Source organism: Barbus barbus (assembly GCF_936440315.1).
Source record: "Barbus barbus genome assembly, chromosome: 29".
NCBI lineage: Eukaryota > Metazoa > Chordata > Actinopteri > Cypriniformes > Cyprinidae > Barbus > Barbus barbus.
The window spans coordinates 2,987,439-3,008,142 of NC_136757.1; the positions used below are offsets into that span (position 1 = coordinate 2,987,439).

Genomic DNA, 20,704 nt, shown 5'->3' on the forward strand with positions numbered 1-20,704 from the left:
GCTATTAAACTGAATGATAGACTGCGGATTATCTATCACTCAGATGCATGAAATCAAGTCACCATTATTTATACAGTATAGTGCTTTATACAATACAGATTGTGTCAAAACACCTTTACAGTGTTAAACAGGAAAACAGTGTGTCGATAATCCAGGAGAACAATAACAAACAATACATTGTTCAGTTAAAGTCATTCAGTTTCATCAATTTTCATTCCATTTTTCAGTTTCATCGTTGATTCAGGGATGTCATCATCCAGCTCAGCTCAGTTCAGTTTAAATAGTATCTGTGCAATCAAGCCGACAATATTGCTTGAAATTAAGTGTCCCCAACTAAGTAAGCCAAAGGCAAAAGTGACAAGGAACCAAAACTCCATCGGTGACAGAAATGGAGAAAAAAAACCTTAAGACAAACCAGACTCAGTCGGGGGGCCAGTTCTCCTCTAGCCAGACGAATCAGCAGTTCAATTCCAGGCTGCAGCAAAGTCAGATTGTGCAGAGGACTCATCTGGTTCTTGTGGTTTTGTCCCGATGGCCGTCTAGTTGACAAGGTCTTCACAGGGTATCTGTCTCTTTGGCTCATCTAATTGACATGGTTTCTGCTGACATTCAGGGCTGTAAAGGTAATCTTTCATCCACCATCTGAGCTGGATACGGACTGGATCTGGTGGCTACGGTGACCTCGGAATAAAACTGAAACAGACTAATATTAGCGTAGATGCCATTCTTATGATGATGTAGTGAGTACATTGGGTGTTATGGGAAGTGTTCCACTTGACCTAATTAGCCTAACAGTCCTTTAAAGGAGACATATTATGCCCCTTTTTACAATATGTAATATAAGTCTCTGGTGTCCTCAGAATGTGTCTGTGAAGTGTCAGCTCAAAATACCCCACAGATCATGTATTATATCATTTTGAAAATGCCTATTTTGAGTGGAAGCAGAAACACATTTTCATGCCTGTTTCTTAAAATCCAAATGAGCTGCTGCTCCCACCCCCTTTCCAGAATAGAGCTGCGCCATTTCATCTTGTACCCGCTAAAAACATCTGTTTTGGTTCTGATTATCATGTTTATCGCGCTGAAATCATGCGTTTTAAACCATATTAGTTTAAACTTCTGATATATGGTTTTCTGAGCACACACATCCAAAGCACACGGACAGCCAGTTGCTGTCACAACATGTGAGTAAACTAAGTTCTCATTCACACACAAGTTTACGTTAAAAACACACGAGTTAGAAAAACAGTCAGTTATGTCTGTGAAGGTTAACAGCTGGAAAATAAATCGCATTATTATTTTAGATCTGTGTGGCAGCAGCATACAGTAAATAAATCAATAAATCCACTGCTCTGTTGTCTCCTCTGAGGCTGGGAATAAATAGTGTTCTGTGCTCGTCTGTGCAGCCAAAGACAGAACAGTTAGCATGTTAGCATGTTTTGCTAACATTCACCATGGCATTAGAACTGGTACACCGTTGTCACTTGCGAAATCAAAATGACGGCGCCGTGGGCTGAAATTTACAGATTAAGGGGCGGTAATATTATAATGAGATCCCTTTGCCATGTCACCAAGGGAGCAAAATCAGACGCGCTCGTTTTTTTCAGAAGCTTGCAGAAAAAGCTTACTAAAACAAAGCTACTGGGTTAATCTTTTTCACATTTCCTTGGTTGGTAGATGCACTGGGGACCTGATTATAGCACTTAAAACCTGGAAAATTCAGATTTTCAAGATATGTCACCTGTACTCCACTAATTGATACTATAAATATATTTCCAAGATGATGAAATCCGTACGCACTGCCTCAAAGTTTTCATTGCTTGCTTGATCAGCTGTTTGATAAACGGTCTGTCTACGTAGCAGTTTAAGACGCGACGGACCTTTTACAAGTTTATTTCCTTTATCGACAAAAGCAACTTATGTCAGAGACAGAAGATAAGGAATATTAACATGATTGTTGCTGTTTAATTACATGACGAATCCATCATGGTGGAGAAAAGTTTAATCGCAGATTTGTTAATCTAAGTTTAAAATGAAGTGGTGCAACACAACTCGATTTAAAATAAAACCCAGGTCAACAAATCCTTGATTATCTCTAAACTTTACTTAAATTAATCCTTGTTGGTGCAACCCAACTTAGGTATTAACAATTGGCCAGAGCTTTGAGATCGCAGCGGACGTGAAGGACAATAATGTGACATGAGCTTGTTCAAGCATTGAATAGCTAAACCATTCAGGGCTTTATAAATAATTAGCATGGTTAAAATAATACTTTTTGATATTTAATAGGGAGCCAGTGCAGAGTTGACAGAACCAGGCTAATATAGACTATACTTCCTGGTTCTAGTAAGAGCTCTAGCTGCTGCATTTTGGACCAGCTGGAGTGTGTGCGCAAAACAACCACCTAGGATTGCAACAATCTAGTCTTGAGGTCATGAATGCACGAATTAACATTTCTTTATTTAGATATATTTTAAGGTGGACAAACGTGCTTTTACAAATGTGAGAAATGTGGCTTTGAAAGGAAAGGCAAATAGCACACCCAGATTCCTAACTGATGACAAAGAATTGACAGAGTGGCCATCAAGTGTTAGACAGTGTTCTAGGTCAGTGGTTCTCAATTCCTGTCCTCACGTACCACTGCTCTGCATATTTTGCATGTCTCTTATTTAACACACCTGTCCTTAGAAGAGAGCTCCATGCATGAACTGTGTCCCGATTGACATGGTCTCTACCAGTGTTGGGTAAGTTACTTTCAAAAAGTAATAGACAATAGAAATTAAACTCTTTTAAAGTCAGGCATGGAATGGTTTAGCCTTTTAGTTTTAAAACAACTTTAATACTTTAATACCAACTTTAATTTTGAAAATAATTTAACTTAACAAATAGAATTACTTTTCAAAATATCTGAATAACAGAAAAAGATTAAGAAAAGTTACATGTATCAAGCTGTAAGCATTAAACATTTCAAAGCAATGAGTGCCATATTTCATGCACACTGGCATACTGTAAATGGATTGGCAGTCACTAATACTAATTTTACCTACTCCTAACAAAAAACATTTTGTACTGTTATTCATGCATATATGCTTTGTATTACCTCTGCAATTGGCATATAAACGAAATAGGGGCACTGATGATGCTGTGTTAACTATGATGAATTTTGTAACTCATTTACAAAATTCAAATGCATATGCCAGAATCTTATTTCTATACTTTACATCAGCATTTAACACAATGAGGGTTGATATTTTGTTAGAACGGTAGATATCTATGGGTGTCAACGGGTATCTGGTACTGTGGATTAAAGACTTTTAGTTTTTCTATACTCATTGGGTATGGTATAATGGTCAGCTGTCAGATGAATGCATTGTTACAACGGGGACCCTCAAGGAAGTGTTATATCACCTATATTATTTTCATTGTATATTAATGATTTTATGATTTGTAATTCTAATTTTAACCTTTTTTAAGTATGCAGATGATATGGCTTTGGTAGGACTTCTTCAAAAAGATGATATAAATTACTCGGTTGAATATGTTGGGGAACTCCTGTGTTCCTGCACCAGTTGCACCGCCCAAAGCCAAGAGACGGTCCTGGCTAAATTATGATTATTACGAGTAGATCCTGACACGTTGTCTTGAGGGATAGACTCATTTATCTGGTTTTAGCCAGGTTACTGTCAAACATAGCACATCTACATTATGATCTGTTATCATATCATTTACATTTCTACACTTTCCAGTTTTTCCCCTAGGTTTACAGCTTTTTGGAGGGGGAGGGGGGCAGACAGACACAGACAAAAAAACACTTAAAGGAATCATGGTGTTCCAGGGCTTGATGCTTACCTTTTTCCCAAGGAGCACATGTGCTACCAAAGTTGAAAAATTTAGGAGCACATTAAAAAAATGTAGGGGCGCAATTTCAAATGATGTCTTTTAGCTTAATTAGGGGATATAATGAGACAATTACAAGCACAATTATTTAATTTATCAGAATACAGAAAGTACACAAGGTTTTTAAATGATTTTTCTTCAGACTCTATTTAATTAGCTAATTATGCAATTATTTATAGTCCTATTAAATTGTGTGTACATTTGGTATGTGATGGTATCAAATTTTCGCAATAGTCTTTGAAGCTTTTGTCATGGTATATGGTTTTATCAGAATAGCCTATATAATTTATTAAGTTAAAAAACTAAGTAACTTTATTAAACACCTTGGGCTGCAGGGTGATATGGCTGTGGCATATATATATATATATATATATATATATATATATATATATATATGTATATATATATATATATATATATGTATGTGTATATATATGTGTATGTATGTATGTGTGTGTGGTTGTACATATACATATATATAGTTGTTGGTTTTTTTGGGTGTTTGGCGTAGTGTTATGTTAGAATCATTATTATACTCATACCTTTTGTTCTTTAATATTTTGAATTGTTTTTAGCTTTATTTTTTGTTTTTCATTTAAATGTTAAGTTTTGAAATGTGTATTTGTTGTATACATTTGTCATTTTTATTTAATTTCTTTAATTAAAATGTGTATAGGTAGTATTTATAAAGTTTTAGCTTTTAGTTTTGGATCTTTTTTAGTTGTTTTAATACTACAATTGATTGCTTCTGTTGTCCTCATTTGTAAGTCGCTTTGGATAAAAGTGTCTGCTAAATGACTAAATAATAATAATAATAAATAATATATATATATATATATATATATATATATATATATATATATATATATATATATATATATATATATATATATATATATATATATATATATATAATAAATATACATATACATATACAGTGCCCTCCAAAAGTATTGGAACAGTAAAGACAAAATTGAGGGAATTGAGGGAAAAATTGATCTCCAGATTTAAATCCAAATGAACATGAATTTCACCAGCTGAAGAGGAGAGTAAAGGCAGAAACTCCCCAAAACAAGCAACAATTGGAATTGGCTGCATTAAAGGCTGGGAAAAGTATTTCAAAGGATGAGAGCAAGAGTCTGGTGATGTCTATGGGTCACAGACTCACTGCTGTGATTGTGTGCAAGGGATCTGCAACTAAATAATAGCTTTTAATCTTTTATATCTGCCTTATGTTCAACTGTCCCAATACTTATGCTCACATCAATGAGTGGGATGAACTCTAAAAGTGCTGTTCTTTTCATTTGGTAAAACATGTATGTGTTGAAACGGCTAATAATAAAATGTGACATTCTGTAGTTTTGTCAAGTCAAGTCAATATTATTTGTATAGCTCTTTTAACAATGCAAATTGTGTCAAAGCAGCTTTACATCGGCTTGATATAAAGCTGGGTGGCTTTATATCAGCTTTACAGTATTTAGACGGGAAAATAGTTTGTCAAAATAGTGTCATTCTCCTCTGGCCAGACTAAATCAGCAGTTTAAATCTAGGCTAAAGCAGAATCAGATTGTGTAAAGGACTCGTCTGGTTCATGTGGTCTTGTCCCAATGGCCGTCTTGGAGACAGGGTCTTCTCTGGGGATCAGTCTCTGGGGCTCATCTAGGTGTCCTGGCTGTAGAGGTCATCTCTAGGTGCTGATCCACCATCTGATCTGGATACAGTCTGGATCTGGGTGGCTACGGTGACCTCGGAATAAGAAAGAAACAGACTAATATTAGCGTAGATGCCATTCTTCTAACGATGTAACAAGTACATCAGGTGTTTTGGGAAGTGTTCCCGGTTCCGGTTGACCTAATTAATGCAGCCTAACAATCCTTTAACGGATTTGAATTATAGAAATGTGATAGTGTATTATGTGTAAGCCAGGTTAAAGAGATGGGTCTTTAATCTAGATTTAAACTGACAGAGTGTGTCTGCTTCCCGAACAGTGATGGGTAGATTGTTCCAGAGTTTGGCGCTAAATAGGAAAACGATCTCCCGCCCGCAGTTGATTTTGATATACTAGGTATTATCAAATGGCCAGAGTTTTGAGATCGCAGCGGACATGAAGGACTATAATGCGATAAGAGCTCACTCAAATACTGAGGTGCCAAATCATTCAGGGCTGTATAAGTAATTAGCAAGATCTTAAAATGTATACGATGTTTAATAGGGAGCCAGTGCAGTGTTGAGAGAACCGGGCTAATGTGGTCATACTTCCTGGTTCTAGTAAGAACTCTAGCTGCTGCATTTTGAACCAGCTGGAGTTTGTTTATTAAACGTGCAGAGCAACCACCCAATAAAGCATTACAATAATCTAGCCTCGAGGCCATGAACGCATGAATTAATGTTTCTGCATTTGACATTGAGAGCATAGGTCGTAATTTATATATTTTTTTAAGATGGAAAAATGCAGTTTTACAAATGCTAGAAATATGTTTTTCGAAGGAAAGATTGCTGCCAAAAAGTGCGCTTAGGTTCCTAACTGATGACGAAGAATTTACAGAGCAGCCATCAAGTATTAGACAGCGATCTAGGTTATTACATGCAAAAGTTTTTGGTCCAATAATTAACACCTCTGTTTTTTCTGAATTTAGTAGTAAGAAATTGCTAGTCATCCAGTTTTTGATATCAACTATACACTCTGTTAGTTTTGCAAATTGGTAAGTTTCATCAGGTCACGAAGAAATATAGAGCTGGGTATCATCAGCATAACAGTGAAAGCTAACACCATGTTTCCTAATGATATTTCCCAAGGGTAACATCTAAAGCGTGAAAAGTAAGGGGTCAAGTACTGAGCCTTGAGGTACTCCATACTGCACTTGTGATTGGTATGATACCTCTTCATTTACTGCCACAAATTGATGGCGGTCAGATAAGTACGATTTGAACCATGCCAGTGCACTTCCTCTAATGCCAACATAATTTCTAGTCTATTTAAAAGAATGTTGTGGTCGATAGTTTTGTCTCATATTCATCTTTTAATCATATTTGCAAATGTCTTGACTCCACAGCCAACAGAGCAATTTTGTCTTTACTGTTCAAATACTTATGGAGGGCACTGTGTGTGTGTGTGTGTGTGTGTATATATATATATATATATATAAGGTAAATAAGTGTTTCAAGATTAGAGTGCAAAAGATTAACGTTCAAATGCACAAAAGAACAATAGGTAACACTTTACAATAAGGTCCGATTAGTTATAGTTAAAGCAGGTTAACATTAACTAACAATGTGCAATAGCTATGTGCAGTAGGTAATATTCTTTGTTAATGTTGATTAATAAAAATACAACTATTTATTGTTAGTTAATGTTAGCTTGAATAATATTAGCAGACACAACTTTTGATTTTGTAATGTATTATTAAAAGTTGAAATTAACATGAACTAAGATTAATAAATGCAGTCATTGTTATTTAATGTTAACTAATGTAGTTAACTAATGTTAATGGAACCTCTTAAGTGTTACTGAACAATAATAACGAATCAGCCAACATAGATAGGCCATGTTTTAGGTTAGATTAAAAGAAAAAAAAATGTAGGTTTGAAAATAAATAGCTTATTAAGTATTTAAGTATTAATTAAATAAATGTTTGAAACATTTACACAATTCAGAGAGTAGCGCAGCTGCTTTGTTTACAAGAATACCGTGGTAACCGAATGTGTGGCATGTTCTGTATGCCACCTAGGGCTGGGTATCGTTCAAAGATTTATTTTATTTTCTTGATGTTTATACAGACTCAAAGCCTCCTGAACCACTGCACAAAGGAACAAAATATATCCAACACAATAAATCAGTGCAAATAATTTTAATAAAGCTCAAATAGTTTTCAGTTTACACATCTGTTATGCTACGTTTACACTAGTGCATGTTCGTTTTAAAACGCATAGCTCAGACAAAATCATAATTTCTATTAATTTTCTACTAATTTACTGATAAGCATAAGCACCTTCCAGCACTGTCTGCCGGGATGTATAACATTACATGCCTTCTCTCTTCCGCAATCGCTGTTCTGACTCAGAGGACATAGCATATTTCAGCAACATTACATGGCCAAAACACACATTAGACGGCAAATCGACGTTATTACAAACACTCGATGGTGGTTTAAAGTGAGTTTTGAGTAAAAGCGGAATATAAATCTTATTCATTGTCTTATGTAGCATGATACTACAGTGTGCATGAATGGTCATGTAATGCGCACTTTCGGTCGTTTAGAATGGACGGAGATCTTTTCTGAAACGCCAGTATGGACGAGAATCGTTTTCATTTTTAAACAATTATTAACAATATCTATGAAATTATACTTTTTCTTATTGATGTCACACTGAAGCTTTGTGATTTTCATAGTAGTGCACCCTTTAAGCTCACCTTACAATAATGACATCTTTCAAAATTACAGCACTGTAAAACCACAGACCATCAATAAACTGTCAATTTATAATATTATGGATGTAAAGGTACAAGCCAGTAATGCCTGTGAAGTAATATATTAGCATAGCACACAATCTTATAAAGTCAGCTAACTGTTCTGTAGCATCTCTGCTATGTTGCTAAAACTATCTTTTAGATCTAATGTAATTATTTCCCGCATCCAAGTTCCATGTTATAATATGCAGAAGTCTGAAAATGAATCTCTTAATTTTACAATAAGTAGTGAAACTTACCCCAAATAAAGGCTTAAACATCTAAAAAACACAGCACATTTAAGGGGCTCCTCTTTTGGTGAAAGTTTTTAGACAGCTTTCAAAATGGCCCCCAGACAGTGTGAACACATGGAGAGCCATATCTCAGTGTGCAATGATCTGATTGACTTGAAATTACAGGAGGTACAGTATACAGTAGCAAACATATCAATTGGTTAAGACATCAAGTAGGATAATAAATTATTTTTTCTTTTTATAATCTGATCTCAAAAATGGAAGTGTGCTTAATAGGTACGTTTACCCTATGTTCGCTGTGCGTTTCCCTGAAAATAATTACACACCTTAGAACGTTCGTCAGCCCATCAGATTCATGCATTCAAAGGCCCCATAGTTTAAACTTCAATAATCATACGAGGCTGTATCACTGTTTTTCCATTAATAAATTTAAGAAATTAATAAGTTTGTTATAGGCTACTGTGTAAATGTGTAGGCTGTTTAAATGTTTAAGTGTGTGTGTCTGTGTCTGTGTGTGTGTGTGTGTGTGTGTGTGTGTGTGTGTGTGTGTGTGTGTGTGTGTGTGTCTGTGTGTGTGCGCATGGGTCGGAACTCCGCCGTGTGCTATACAGAGAGCAGAGGAGAACTGTAAACGCACGACCATGTAGAGACAGAAATGACATGCCGTCATGTAAATAAGATAAAATCACATAAGGCTATTTAGTTTGTTTAATAAAAGAACAAGGTATAGACCTGTTCTATAGGAAAGGTAGCATCAAATGGCTTCTGTTGTGACCTGGCGCTATATAGAAAATAAAATTAAATCAAATTAATTTGACCTTCAATGTGGGGGTGGTGCTGTTGGGGCTACAGTGTGTGTGTGTGGGTTTGTTCACTACTCACTGCCGTGTGTATGCACTTGGGTGGGTGAAATTCAGAGCACAAATTCCAAGTATGGGACACCATACTTGGCCACACGGCACATCCTTTCCCCTGTCCTTTTCCCCTTTCATATTTATTCATTTAAATGCATGTGCTCACTGTGCATCATTTTTCTATATTTGTTGATTTCTAGATTTCTAGACAAATGCCAATGGCACAACAGTGCTTGGGCACTTTGTCAGTACTTGCAACTACAATACATACTTAAAATTTTAAATGGTCATTTTTCTGTTCTTTTAAAGGAGGACACAGTCACTTCATGGACCAAGCCCTGTCACCACATTTGGGCCCAAAGCCTGCATGCTGAAGAATCCTAAAGCTGTCATGTGAGTCATGTTATTAACTATTTCTGTATAGTCCATTTTACAATACAGTTGAACAAGTTAGAGTTTATGGTCCTTCTTTTCAGGCACTTTTTTTCTAGCAAGGTGTGGTGTAATCATGGGCTGACTAATATCTATATTGTTCTATTAGTAAAAAATAATTATGAATAAAATAGACTGAAAAACTACATGGGATTTTTTTAACCTAAATATCTATCTCTTATCTATCTTTTACTAATAATTTAATATTCTATTTGTTGTTTTACAAATGTGCTATCAAGGTTATCGAGTATGATTCAATATTTAGGGGCAAAATGCTCCTGTATGCCTTTTATACTCATATCATATACTATATAGTTAACCCTCTGGTGATTTTTACATTTGGATTTTTTTAAAATTATAGCTTCATAGGAATGGTATGAAACTTAGTAAATTTTATGGCACTTGGTATGTGAACACACAAAAAAAATTAGGGCATGATTCATTATGGGTAAGTGGTCGTAAAAAAAATTGTCACACTTGTAGTCTTTACATCAAAAATGGCCATAGTAATAATAATAATAATAAATTAAGCTGCAAGCAGCGATGGCAAACTTTGGTAACACTTTACAATACAGTTTAATTAGTTAACATTAACTATATTAATTAACATGAACAATAATTATTAATGTTAATTAACATTAAGTAAAAAAATTATTAATATATTATAATTGAGTCAATATTAGTCAATATTATTTGTATAGCACTTTTAACAATGCAAATTGTGTCAAAGCAGCTTTACATCAGCTTGATATAAAGCTGGGTGGCTTTATATCAGCTTTGCAGTATTTAGACGGGGAAATAGTTTGTCGAAATAGTGTCATTCTCCTCTGGCCAGACAAAATCAGCAGTTTAAATCTAGGCTAAAGCAGAATCAGATTGTGCAAAGGACTCATCTGGTTCCTGTGGTCTTGTCCTGATGGCCGTCTTGGAGGCATGGTCTTCACTGGGGATCTGTCTCTGGGGCTCATCTAGGTGTCCTGGTCTCTGCTGACGTTCAGGGCTGTAGAGGTCATCTCTTGGTGCTGATCCACCATCTGATCTGGATACAGTCTGGATCTGGGTGGCTACGGTGACCTCGAAATAAGAAAGAAACAGACTAATATTAGCGTAGATGCCATTCTTCTAACGATGTAACAAGTACATCGGGTGTTTTGGGAAGTGTTCCCGGTTCTGGGTGACCTAATTAATGCAGCCTAACAATCCTTTAACGGATTTGAATATTAGAAGCGCACTAGTGTGTTATCCGACATGGTGGAGGACAATATGGCGATCACTATAAAGCAATTTGAGGACAATTTGAAAACTGAATTAGCAGCAATGCGCAACAAATTCGCCTCTCACATGACTACAATCCAGAATATCTGCTCTAAATTTGACTTGTTTATCGGGGAATAGAGAGAGTAGAAAAAGGTGATCAACGAATACACTGTGTGTCTGGATGCCCTCGAGTGACAAGTAACTGATCTACAGGACCGCAGCAGACGCAGTAATCTCAGCCTGCTGGGACTACCTGAAGGGGCCGAGAAGGATGACCCGATTGGCTTCCTGAAATGGTTACTGCCGATTTGGATCCCATCACTTTGGGGCAAAGATATCGAGATCGAACGTGCACATCGAGTTTACTCCAGAGCTTCAACTGATCACTCCAAACTGCGAGTGTTTCTCTTCAAACTGTTACGCTACAACGACAGGAATTTGATTCCTAATGAAGCAAGACACTGCGACAGCACTTATGCAACAGCACTTTGGCGGAGCATCAGGACCAAACCTCTCCCCCCACCCTTGACTAGGAAGGAGTAAAAGATCCTGTCTCCCTAATCCCTCATTTAAGATAAAACAATGTTATAAGCATGAGCGTGCAATTGGTTCAGCGCTTGCCTTTGGTTGTCACAGTTATGTATACAACAGAAAAAATTAAAAACATAAAATATGTAACATCACACAAAAATAGCATAGTTGATCTTCAGCCCAGACACTTTGCGCATCGTAGAGGGCCACCCTTGGGCAGAGGTTAGGCTAACACTTACACCCAGAGTATGGTTCATTTTTATACTTCTTCTTCGTCCTCAGTTGAAGTCCTAGAATCTCCATCATTTGTGAATGTTTGTGACTTCCAGTTGGGTGCATAAACCCAGTCCGGGTAATATAAATTTTGGTTTCTCTTCAAATTCAATTTCTCATCATCTTGACATCTCAGCATTTCCATTTGCCTAACTGTGGCTTTGACAACTAGTGACATCAGTATAGGAAGTACACAGCAAAACACTAATCTCCCTATTAATACTGCAACTCCTAAAAACATTCTTAATTTAGCTATCCATGCTCCCCATGCTGCTATCTTTAGACCAACCCAATCCCACATTCGATTATTTTTTCCAGCATTTGCTTTAAATTTAATCCTTAGGTTTTTTAATTTGATTATTACTTCACTAAAAGCTCATTTTGGAGCAGTATTGTTTGGGATAAGTACTTCATTGTTCCTCAAACATAACACATACTTTTCCTTTTTCAGTTAACAAATAATATAAAGCTATTCTATTTTGTTATGTCATTCTGCTTGTTGCATCCAATTGCTCTTCTAGAAGTTATAAGGCCTCATCAGTGTAAGTAATACATTTTTGCTGATTGTACTTTATGTAATTAATACATTCTGTAATTTATTTTTTCTTAATTCCAATTTATATCGATTCAAACCCTGATTTAACTTCATCTCTTGCATTAAATTCATTAGGTATGCCTTTAGGTTGACCAAGTGAATCTATATAAACAGCAGGGTCTTTTTCATAGGCTCTTTTGGATCTAATTTTCTCTTCATTTGTTGTTTCCTCTTATAGAGAGATGTGATTCATTCTATGTGTCAGCATAATCCTAGTACATAATCCTGACCATTTTTCTGGTAATGCTGGCAAGAGGCCCTACTCTAATCCACATATCCACCATATGTCTGCCAATGCAATATCAATGTAATCAAATATAGGTGGTGGGCCTTCTTTTATTACTAAATAGTAATCTTTACATCGTGGTATTTTCCATATTTTGCTGCATTTTCCTTCAAATCTTCCTACGTCAATATGTCCCTTTTTCTCATAACATTCAAATTCCTGATTTGCCATTAATTGTATTTTTCCTTGTGGCTTTTGTATTTTCTTTTTCCTTACTATTGGCCATTTACGGGTACGTATGCATTGTAATTCAATTGCTTCTCTATAGTTTTTTGTAGATTGGAGAAACTAGCACCAGTACAGTTTCTAAAGATATTTATTTATCTGCCTCTCTCTTTTAAGCATTTACCTCCCAGTTTTATTACATCTAATCCCATTTCACTAGATTTTTAGATTTTAGAAGGGTTTTCAAACTGTGAGTCGCAGCGTGGGACAAGGTGGGTCACTGAAAGTCACTTGGCTGTTGCTAAATTTGAGTTTCAATGATACGCACACACATACTCGCACACACTTCAGCCTAGGGCTGCACGATATACCAACATTAATTACGAAATGTGATATTGCGCAGTGTGATTTTTTTTTAATTGTAAAGGCCACGATTTAAAACATGCGTTTTGAAGTTGCTGGAATGTGTTAGTTGTAACAACAGCGAGGGTCTCAGACCAATGGTTCACTATTAAGAGGCCCAGTCCGCATTAGGCTATTAATGAGAAGAAACTCACTCACTCCATATAAAGAGTAAGTTGTTTTCGTTCCTTCATATGCATTTGTCTGCCTCCCAGTAAAGAAATGGTATGTAAAAAGCATTTCACTTGTACGGGGTGAGCGGGGCACAAATGTGGGGGTAATTGTAACACTACAAGATTTAAATATTTCCACACGCTAGCATAACAAAATTTGGAAACATTTCCTATTATTTCCTTGCTATATCCTTACTAGGCTAGAGAAAAATGTTCCAAAGTTAAAAAATCTTTTGCAGATATCGCTGAACATTTATTTTATCATTGCAAAAGTACATTTCTGGCTGAATTATTTCACAAATATTTTAATCTCCAAACTGTTTTAGATAGTTCTGCCTTGCTTCTTTTGCTTTGCTATAATAAAAAAGTGTTGGGTTGTGCTTATTCTGGATCATGGATCATATGAGCATTTTCTGCACTAAACCCCGTGATTAGCAACACTCTCAGCACGGATTACATTTCACCGGAGTGAGCTTGTATTTCTATGGACATTTCATATACTCATCTGTAAATGAAGAAATTAAAACATAAATATTATTAGTGAAAATTTACAGTTGTACTATAAAATAAAATGGTTATTTTTCTTAAAGACTTAATTTCTGCCATATTAAACTTTTAAATAAGATTAAGTTTACCGTAATGTCAGTTGTTTTTTGATTTCAAATTATTTGGTGGGTCTTGAAATAGATTAGCCTATACATGTTTAGGTGGGTCGTGGAATGGAAAAGTTTGAGAACCGCTGTCTTAAAACGTTCTATTCTACAACTTGAACTGTGTATGAGTATTGGTACAATATACAAGACTGGTCTTGCTTCTAAGGGTGTTTTCACACTTGGTCCTTTTCAGGGGTTCGCGTGATTTTTGGCCCATATGTGAACACTCCAAACGATCTCAGACCCCTCAGAAACAAACCGAACCGAGACCATCTCAGGAGGTGGTCTGAGCACGGTTCGCTTTGAAATATTGGCACGGTTCGCTAAAAACGTGCGCTGTGAACACAAATCGCTCCCGGTCCACTTGTTTTTTGTTTTTTTCCATTCGCGAAATTTCTTTAATTTGGTCTTTACACGTCTCCGTACAAATCGCGCTATTCAAAACATGGCAGCAGCTGCTGCTGGGAGAGGGATATTATGGACAGACGAGGAAACGGATGCACTTCTACAAATTTGGAAGGAGGACTATATAAAAAAACAACTGTCAACAACCCACAGAAATTCAAAAGTCTTCCTGCAATTTTCAGCAAAACTGAAAGACAGAGGATTTAACCGGACCGCTCTGCAATGCCGTGTTAAAGTGAAGAAATTGCGCCAGAAATATATTACAATCATATTTATTTGATTACGCTGCTTTTCCATAGTTTTTTCTATGTAAACATGGACGTGTTTGACTGTTGCGCTCGCGTCTCTTGCAGTGTCTCGTGCATGAAACGGCTTTCTAAAACGCGGTGCTCTAGTTATTAAAACATGTTTAACTCCAATCTCCTTGAATGTTTTCCTATTCCACTGCCCGCGTCGCATCTTTGTCAACACAAAAGCACATTCTGTGTGAATGGCATAGAGAGCATCACAAGAGAGAGGTTAATCATGTGCGCTGATATGAGGTGAAAGTAAATTGCGCGCGGGCATTTATAAGCTATATAAAAGTGAAGGAAAGTCAGGTGGAAGAGAGGGAAAACTCCAAAAAACTTTGTAAAAGCAAGCTGTATTACGCAACTCGCCGACATTGTGTCTGTGGCTAAAATAAAACTTAATTATGTCTCTGCGCAGCGCGCACTCGGAGCCAGGCATATGACGCAGCTGTGCATTTACCAGGCGACCAATGGCAATGCCCGTTCTAGATGGATTGTAATTGTATATAATATATATTATTATGTTCTCTATTTTTCTTTTGTAATTTTAAAAACATGTCATACAGGAAAATGAGCACATGCTTAGGGTCAGCCATCTTGCATATTATTGATCTACCCATAATGCATAGCACTGCAAGAAACCTGGGTCCCAAAAAGAAACATTATGAACACAAAGAGGTCTGAGACCCCATTAGTGCTGAAGTGGACCAACAAAGGATCCGAGTCCTCTCTGAGGAACAGAGATAGTGTGAACATGAAGAGAACTGGGTCCTTTTTCACTTGGTCCACCTCTTGGTCCACTTAAAGGGGTCTGGTTTCGGTTCTTTTAAAGAGGACCCAAGTGTGAAAACACCCTAAGCAAACTAAGCCCCCCCCCCCTTTTTTTTCTTTATTTTTTTTTTGTGTGTAAGTTACCCATTTATACCAATTATTTTCTTTTACATTTTCCCATAAAACATGTGAATTGCTCATTTTTTATAACTGATATTATGATTATTATCTACAATATGTCTAAATTATCTAAATATTTTTTGCTTCTTGTCCAATTCTTATTCATTTTGTATTAAGTAAAAGCCACTGCCAGATTCAGATGAGAGTTGAAAAGTCAATTCTAGGCAAGTCTGGGTGCTGTTGTCTACGGCTTGAGCTTGTAGAATTAGATGCATTAGGCATGTGATGATCATCAGATATCTTTTCTATTTTGCTTCTCTGACAAAAGAATGTGAGATCCTTGCTTATCACTTTTTGAGTTGTCATCAGTTTGCACTTCATCTTGTCATTGGTCTTTTCTCATCAGTTTTCTGCTTGTCTGTTTCCTTCTCTTTCCACTTCCTCTTTTCCATTTGTTGAGCCACATCTGCTTCAAAGTATTTTGATCATTTCGTTAGCTGTCCCATCAATCATTCCATCTTCACCAGGGTGACTCTTTGCGAGTCGTTGCAATGGTCTTTCCCTCGTTGGCAAGAGAGGGTCGTTACTAGGACACCCTTCAACCCTCACTTCATGCTGTGTGGGGTTGTTGAAGCTGGTTGTCGTATTTTAAGGTGAGAGATGTAGCCCCATGTGTCACTTTGCAACTATTTTGCTGATCATTACAAGATTCTTCCTCAAGATCATAACTGCACACTTACTGGTTCTTATTGTAACCATTCCCTGGCCTTGATAGAACTGCAGTCACCTATAAATGGAAACCTTCACAGTTTTTGTTAGTGATATCACGCATGCTCATTTGCTCATCTGGCCAGTCGTCTTTTTTGGTGTGACCTGTGGAAATTTCATGTGGGTTGAGGGCTGTCCTGGTCCCTTTTTTGAGCTCTCACAAATACATTGCTGTCAATACAATGAGTATAGGGCTAATACCCATTTTCTATAATATAATAAAGAATTTGGATTTACTCAGTTATCTGCATCCTTATTATTTTTCAAATTATTTCAAATTCATTCTCAACAATTTACTAATTCATTTAATGTATCTTTTTGTTTTATAAACTGAGTTCCACTATATCACTTGATAATTTCCTGGGCCTATCTTGCTCAGTAGCATAGGCATTTTGACCTGGAAAACACCCAACCCACGTTAATTATGTTAACATTCAGAAAGACAATATTTTAGCCTTTTGACACAGAATCAGCTCCATCATGATATGCTGAAAAGAAAGTTAGATATGGGGTGGACAGAGCAATCTTGCGTGCTTTGCCTTCCCATTAATGCGCTGCGCAAGTGTGGCACTGTTTTTTTTTCTGCCACAACAATAACCTCGGTACTGATCAGGAAACCTAACCAAATTCATCCATGGACATTATTTTACTGGGAATAATTTACCCTGTGGGCCCACATATTAAAATTTGCATACAGCTGTTTTGGCAGAATTATTAATTTGCCTCAGTGTCTCATCAGACACCTTCTTTCACTCTATACAACACCATCATTCACACTCTTTCACACACCCCTTATGGCCAAAACCTATTTTTCTCTGTGAGACCTCAGCAGATTGTGAACTGAATTATTTTAGCTGTTGAATGCCACGGATTCTAAACAGGATAACATGAACTTCTTTTTCATTACACTGTATTGAACGTAGACCTGGAAGCATTCCACAGTTTCTAGATGTCATAATATGCAACTGGACAACGTCAGTCGCCATAAAGTTTAATATCGCAGTATAAACCTCTTTTTCCTCTAACACAATATAATAGATTAATTTGTTTAGAATAATTGTCTGCTTTGTGCAATTGAGAGAGCTGCAATTTCACTTGTTTGTCACTTGTGTGTGTAATTTAAAGTTTAGTCACATTCTTTTTGTTTTTGCTCATGAGCTACTTTGAGAAGAGGATTGGAGATCTCTATACAATCTAGGATCCATGGCCATCAACATTTCTATCGTATTATCCCCAGTGATGACAGCATACAGTATGTGATTGAATGATTTTAGAACTTTGAATAAAATAATTAGAAAAAATAATAAATACAATCTAGCCCTAAAATATTACAATTAAACAAAATGGAGTGACCAGTATTTTTATTTTATCAGCTATATTTTTCCTAATAGACATTTTGTCTAGCCTTTTTTACTTAAAATTTGTTGTTGTTGTTGATTTTTCTTTTTTCTTTTCCCCAAAGAAGTCAGTATTGTTTTCAATCATTCAGTTGTGCATTTCCCCCTTAGTTGGTTAATGAAATAGCCCTCACTATGCCAAATCCAGGTCCACTTTTATCTGATTGGTGAGTCAAGCACCCACTTCTTTCTGTAAAAATTCCTTTTTCTTTAAGACATAAGGCCTGGACTGGTACCTACTGAAAAGCAGATTGAGAATGTTAGTTAAAACACAGAATTCAGAGAACTGCTGTGAGACCAGTGAATAATCAAGATTAATACAGTTAATAAAATAACAAACTTTGAAACAGTCTCTATAGTGATCAAATAAATATGCAGCACCTGTGCACGCAAAGGGAAGGGATGGAAGTGCTTCTGGTTAGATCATCAGCCTGTTGAAGCTGTTTGGCTGGTCATCAGTCAGTGATGGCACTCAAAGGCCTGATGTTGTGGTGTATGGTCTCCATTGTTCTCTGCCTCTCCTCATTCTGGCTTTTGATTGATCCTGCCAGTTTTGCATTTCAGGATGTTCTCGTTACCCTTAGGAAAAGTCTCAAGTGAAAGATTCACCTTTTCCTGCTTTAAGTCAGCCTTTCTCCATGTTGACGTGTGCCCTCCTCTTTCAGGAGGGGAGTTGACAATCCATCAGCCCCTCACTCTTCTTCTCTCTGCAGCTGAGTCTTTGCTTCTTTGCCGCATTGTTAGGCAGACTCCAGTTCTTTGCTTCCTTTTGTCAAGTTCCAGAACTTCTGTTCCAGAAGCCATCTGAAATTTTTAACACTCAGAGACTGCATTAATCAAATTGAACCTTTATAAACTCTTGACTAAATTGTGTCTGAGCAATCAGCTCTTTATCTAATTTTCACTTTTCAACCATCTCTTTCAATGGTTCCTTAATAAAAAAGGTTAAATGAAAATAAATAAATAAAATAAATAAATGAAAAAAGGTCATTTGGTTAAAAACAGCACTTCCCTTATTCTATTTTAGTAAAGCAAGTTCTTCATTGCAGAAAAACAGCAAGCAGTTTTTTCTTTGCAAATTGCAGAAAGCAGCTACCTTTATTATCTAAGTATAATACAATAAAACAAAAGAATCCTTCATTCTACAACAGCATGACATGTGTATGGTAAACTAAAAGACTTCAATCATAATTTTTCTTCTATAATTGCATACATAGTTCAGAATAATCTAGTAATGGTGAATGAATTTTCCCAACCAACATAAAATAATTGCTTTTTGTCTTTTTGTCTATTTTATTATTTAATCAAGTTCCATTATTACTGTAAATTGTCCTATAGCTTTTGAATCTACATTTCTATGAACTTGGTCACCCAATCTTGCTCTCATTCAACATTTCACTACACAAGTTATCTTTAGTTAACTCAAACACAAATATTTGAAACTCTATAATGTATTTTCTTTCACACTGTCTTCCAGGGATAACAAGATACAAATTTTAGACGTCTTCAGATATAAGATATAAAGTTTTAAGCACGTGCAATATTTTTATTAATCTATTAAGACATGTCATTTAATAAATGTATATCTTATTTTAATTAATCTATTATTATTTCAATAATCTGCAAATTCCACATCTTGGAACACCTTTTATATGCAACATTCATACAAGTCCCTTTATTATTTAAGGCTCATAAAATCATGCTTTATCCCTTTTTTTATTTAGGGCTCATATATTCATTCACTCATCCCTAGCGTAACACCAGCCGTGCCTATCTCCTCTGCCTGACCACACTCACGTGATGGTCCGGGAGGGGTGCACACCTCTGGTTCACCAAATTCAGAGCTTATTTACTTATACAGCCACACTTATAGTCACAAATACACTCAGACAGATGCAGACAATGGCACATACATTAAAACAGACTACACTTACACTCTTCCTGAGTGACCTGTCAGATACTTCCTCTTTCACTTATACACTTCCTCAACACAGTAAAAAAGTAGCATCCTGCAGGGCTTTGCCTACCCGTACAGACCTCTGTGTACTTTAATACAAACAGAGCGGTATCCATAGGACTTTGCGCGCATCTCTTTTCTTTATCTGCTTAATGTCCACTGCCATCCTTCAAGGCCCTCTTGAGAGTAAACACAGATTTTTGCATGTACTATCTGTCTTCATTTACTGCTATCCATCAAAGGCCCTCTTAACAGTAAAACAGATCTTTGCATGCAATTATTTCTTCTGGAATCAAAACTCTTTATTCTTTTTGTTCTTTAAATTTGGAAGAGCAATTTTTAAGAGTTCTTACCACCAAGGGCTAACTGGCAAACAACACAAACTAATTATATAAGCATAAACTGCCTACCTTTTTAGTGGCCACTTAATTTGTGTTGCTCGTCAAGCAAGCCCAACGTGGTCTTTCACCCTCTGCTCCTATCCAATCCTGTTCGTGACACCAATTTGTGGTGGTTTCTGCCAGTGCTGTGAGGAATCATTCTCAGAATCTTGGGGTTTTGATGCCAGAATTTAGATTTTATTATCAGAGACAATAAAACCGAGAGACCCTGCAGGGAATCTTCCGAGTGTGTGTCTCCATACCCTTTAATATTTTTTTTTCCCTTTAAGGTGTGTTCTATACATTTCCTATGTCATTGTTTATCTTCTTTTGACTGTGCCTCGATCTGCTTCCTGGAGCAGATAATAGGTCCCAATTTACGTTACGTTAAAGCAGG

The 20,704-nt window shown here is 36.4% G+C and overlaps 1 protein-coding gene across 1 annotated transcript in view; it reads left to right on the forward strand.

Moving 5' to 3' along the window:
* The window catches only part of LOC306849480 (NAD kinase-like), a 74,483-nt gene that overhangs the window by 14,076 nt on the left and 39,703 nt on the right, over nt 1-20,704 (forward strand). Inside the window, exon 3 of the mRNA XM_079384531.1 lies at nt 9,762-9,845. Coding sequence (XP_079240657.1) covers nt 9,762-9,845 — 84 coding nt within the window. The remainder of the gene's footprint in view (nt 1-9,761; nt 9,846-20,704) is intronic.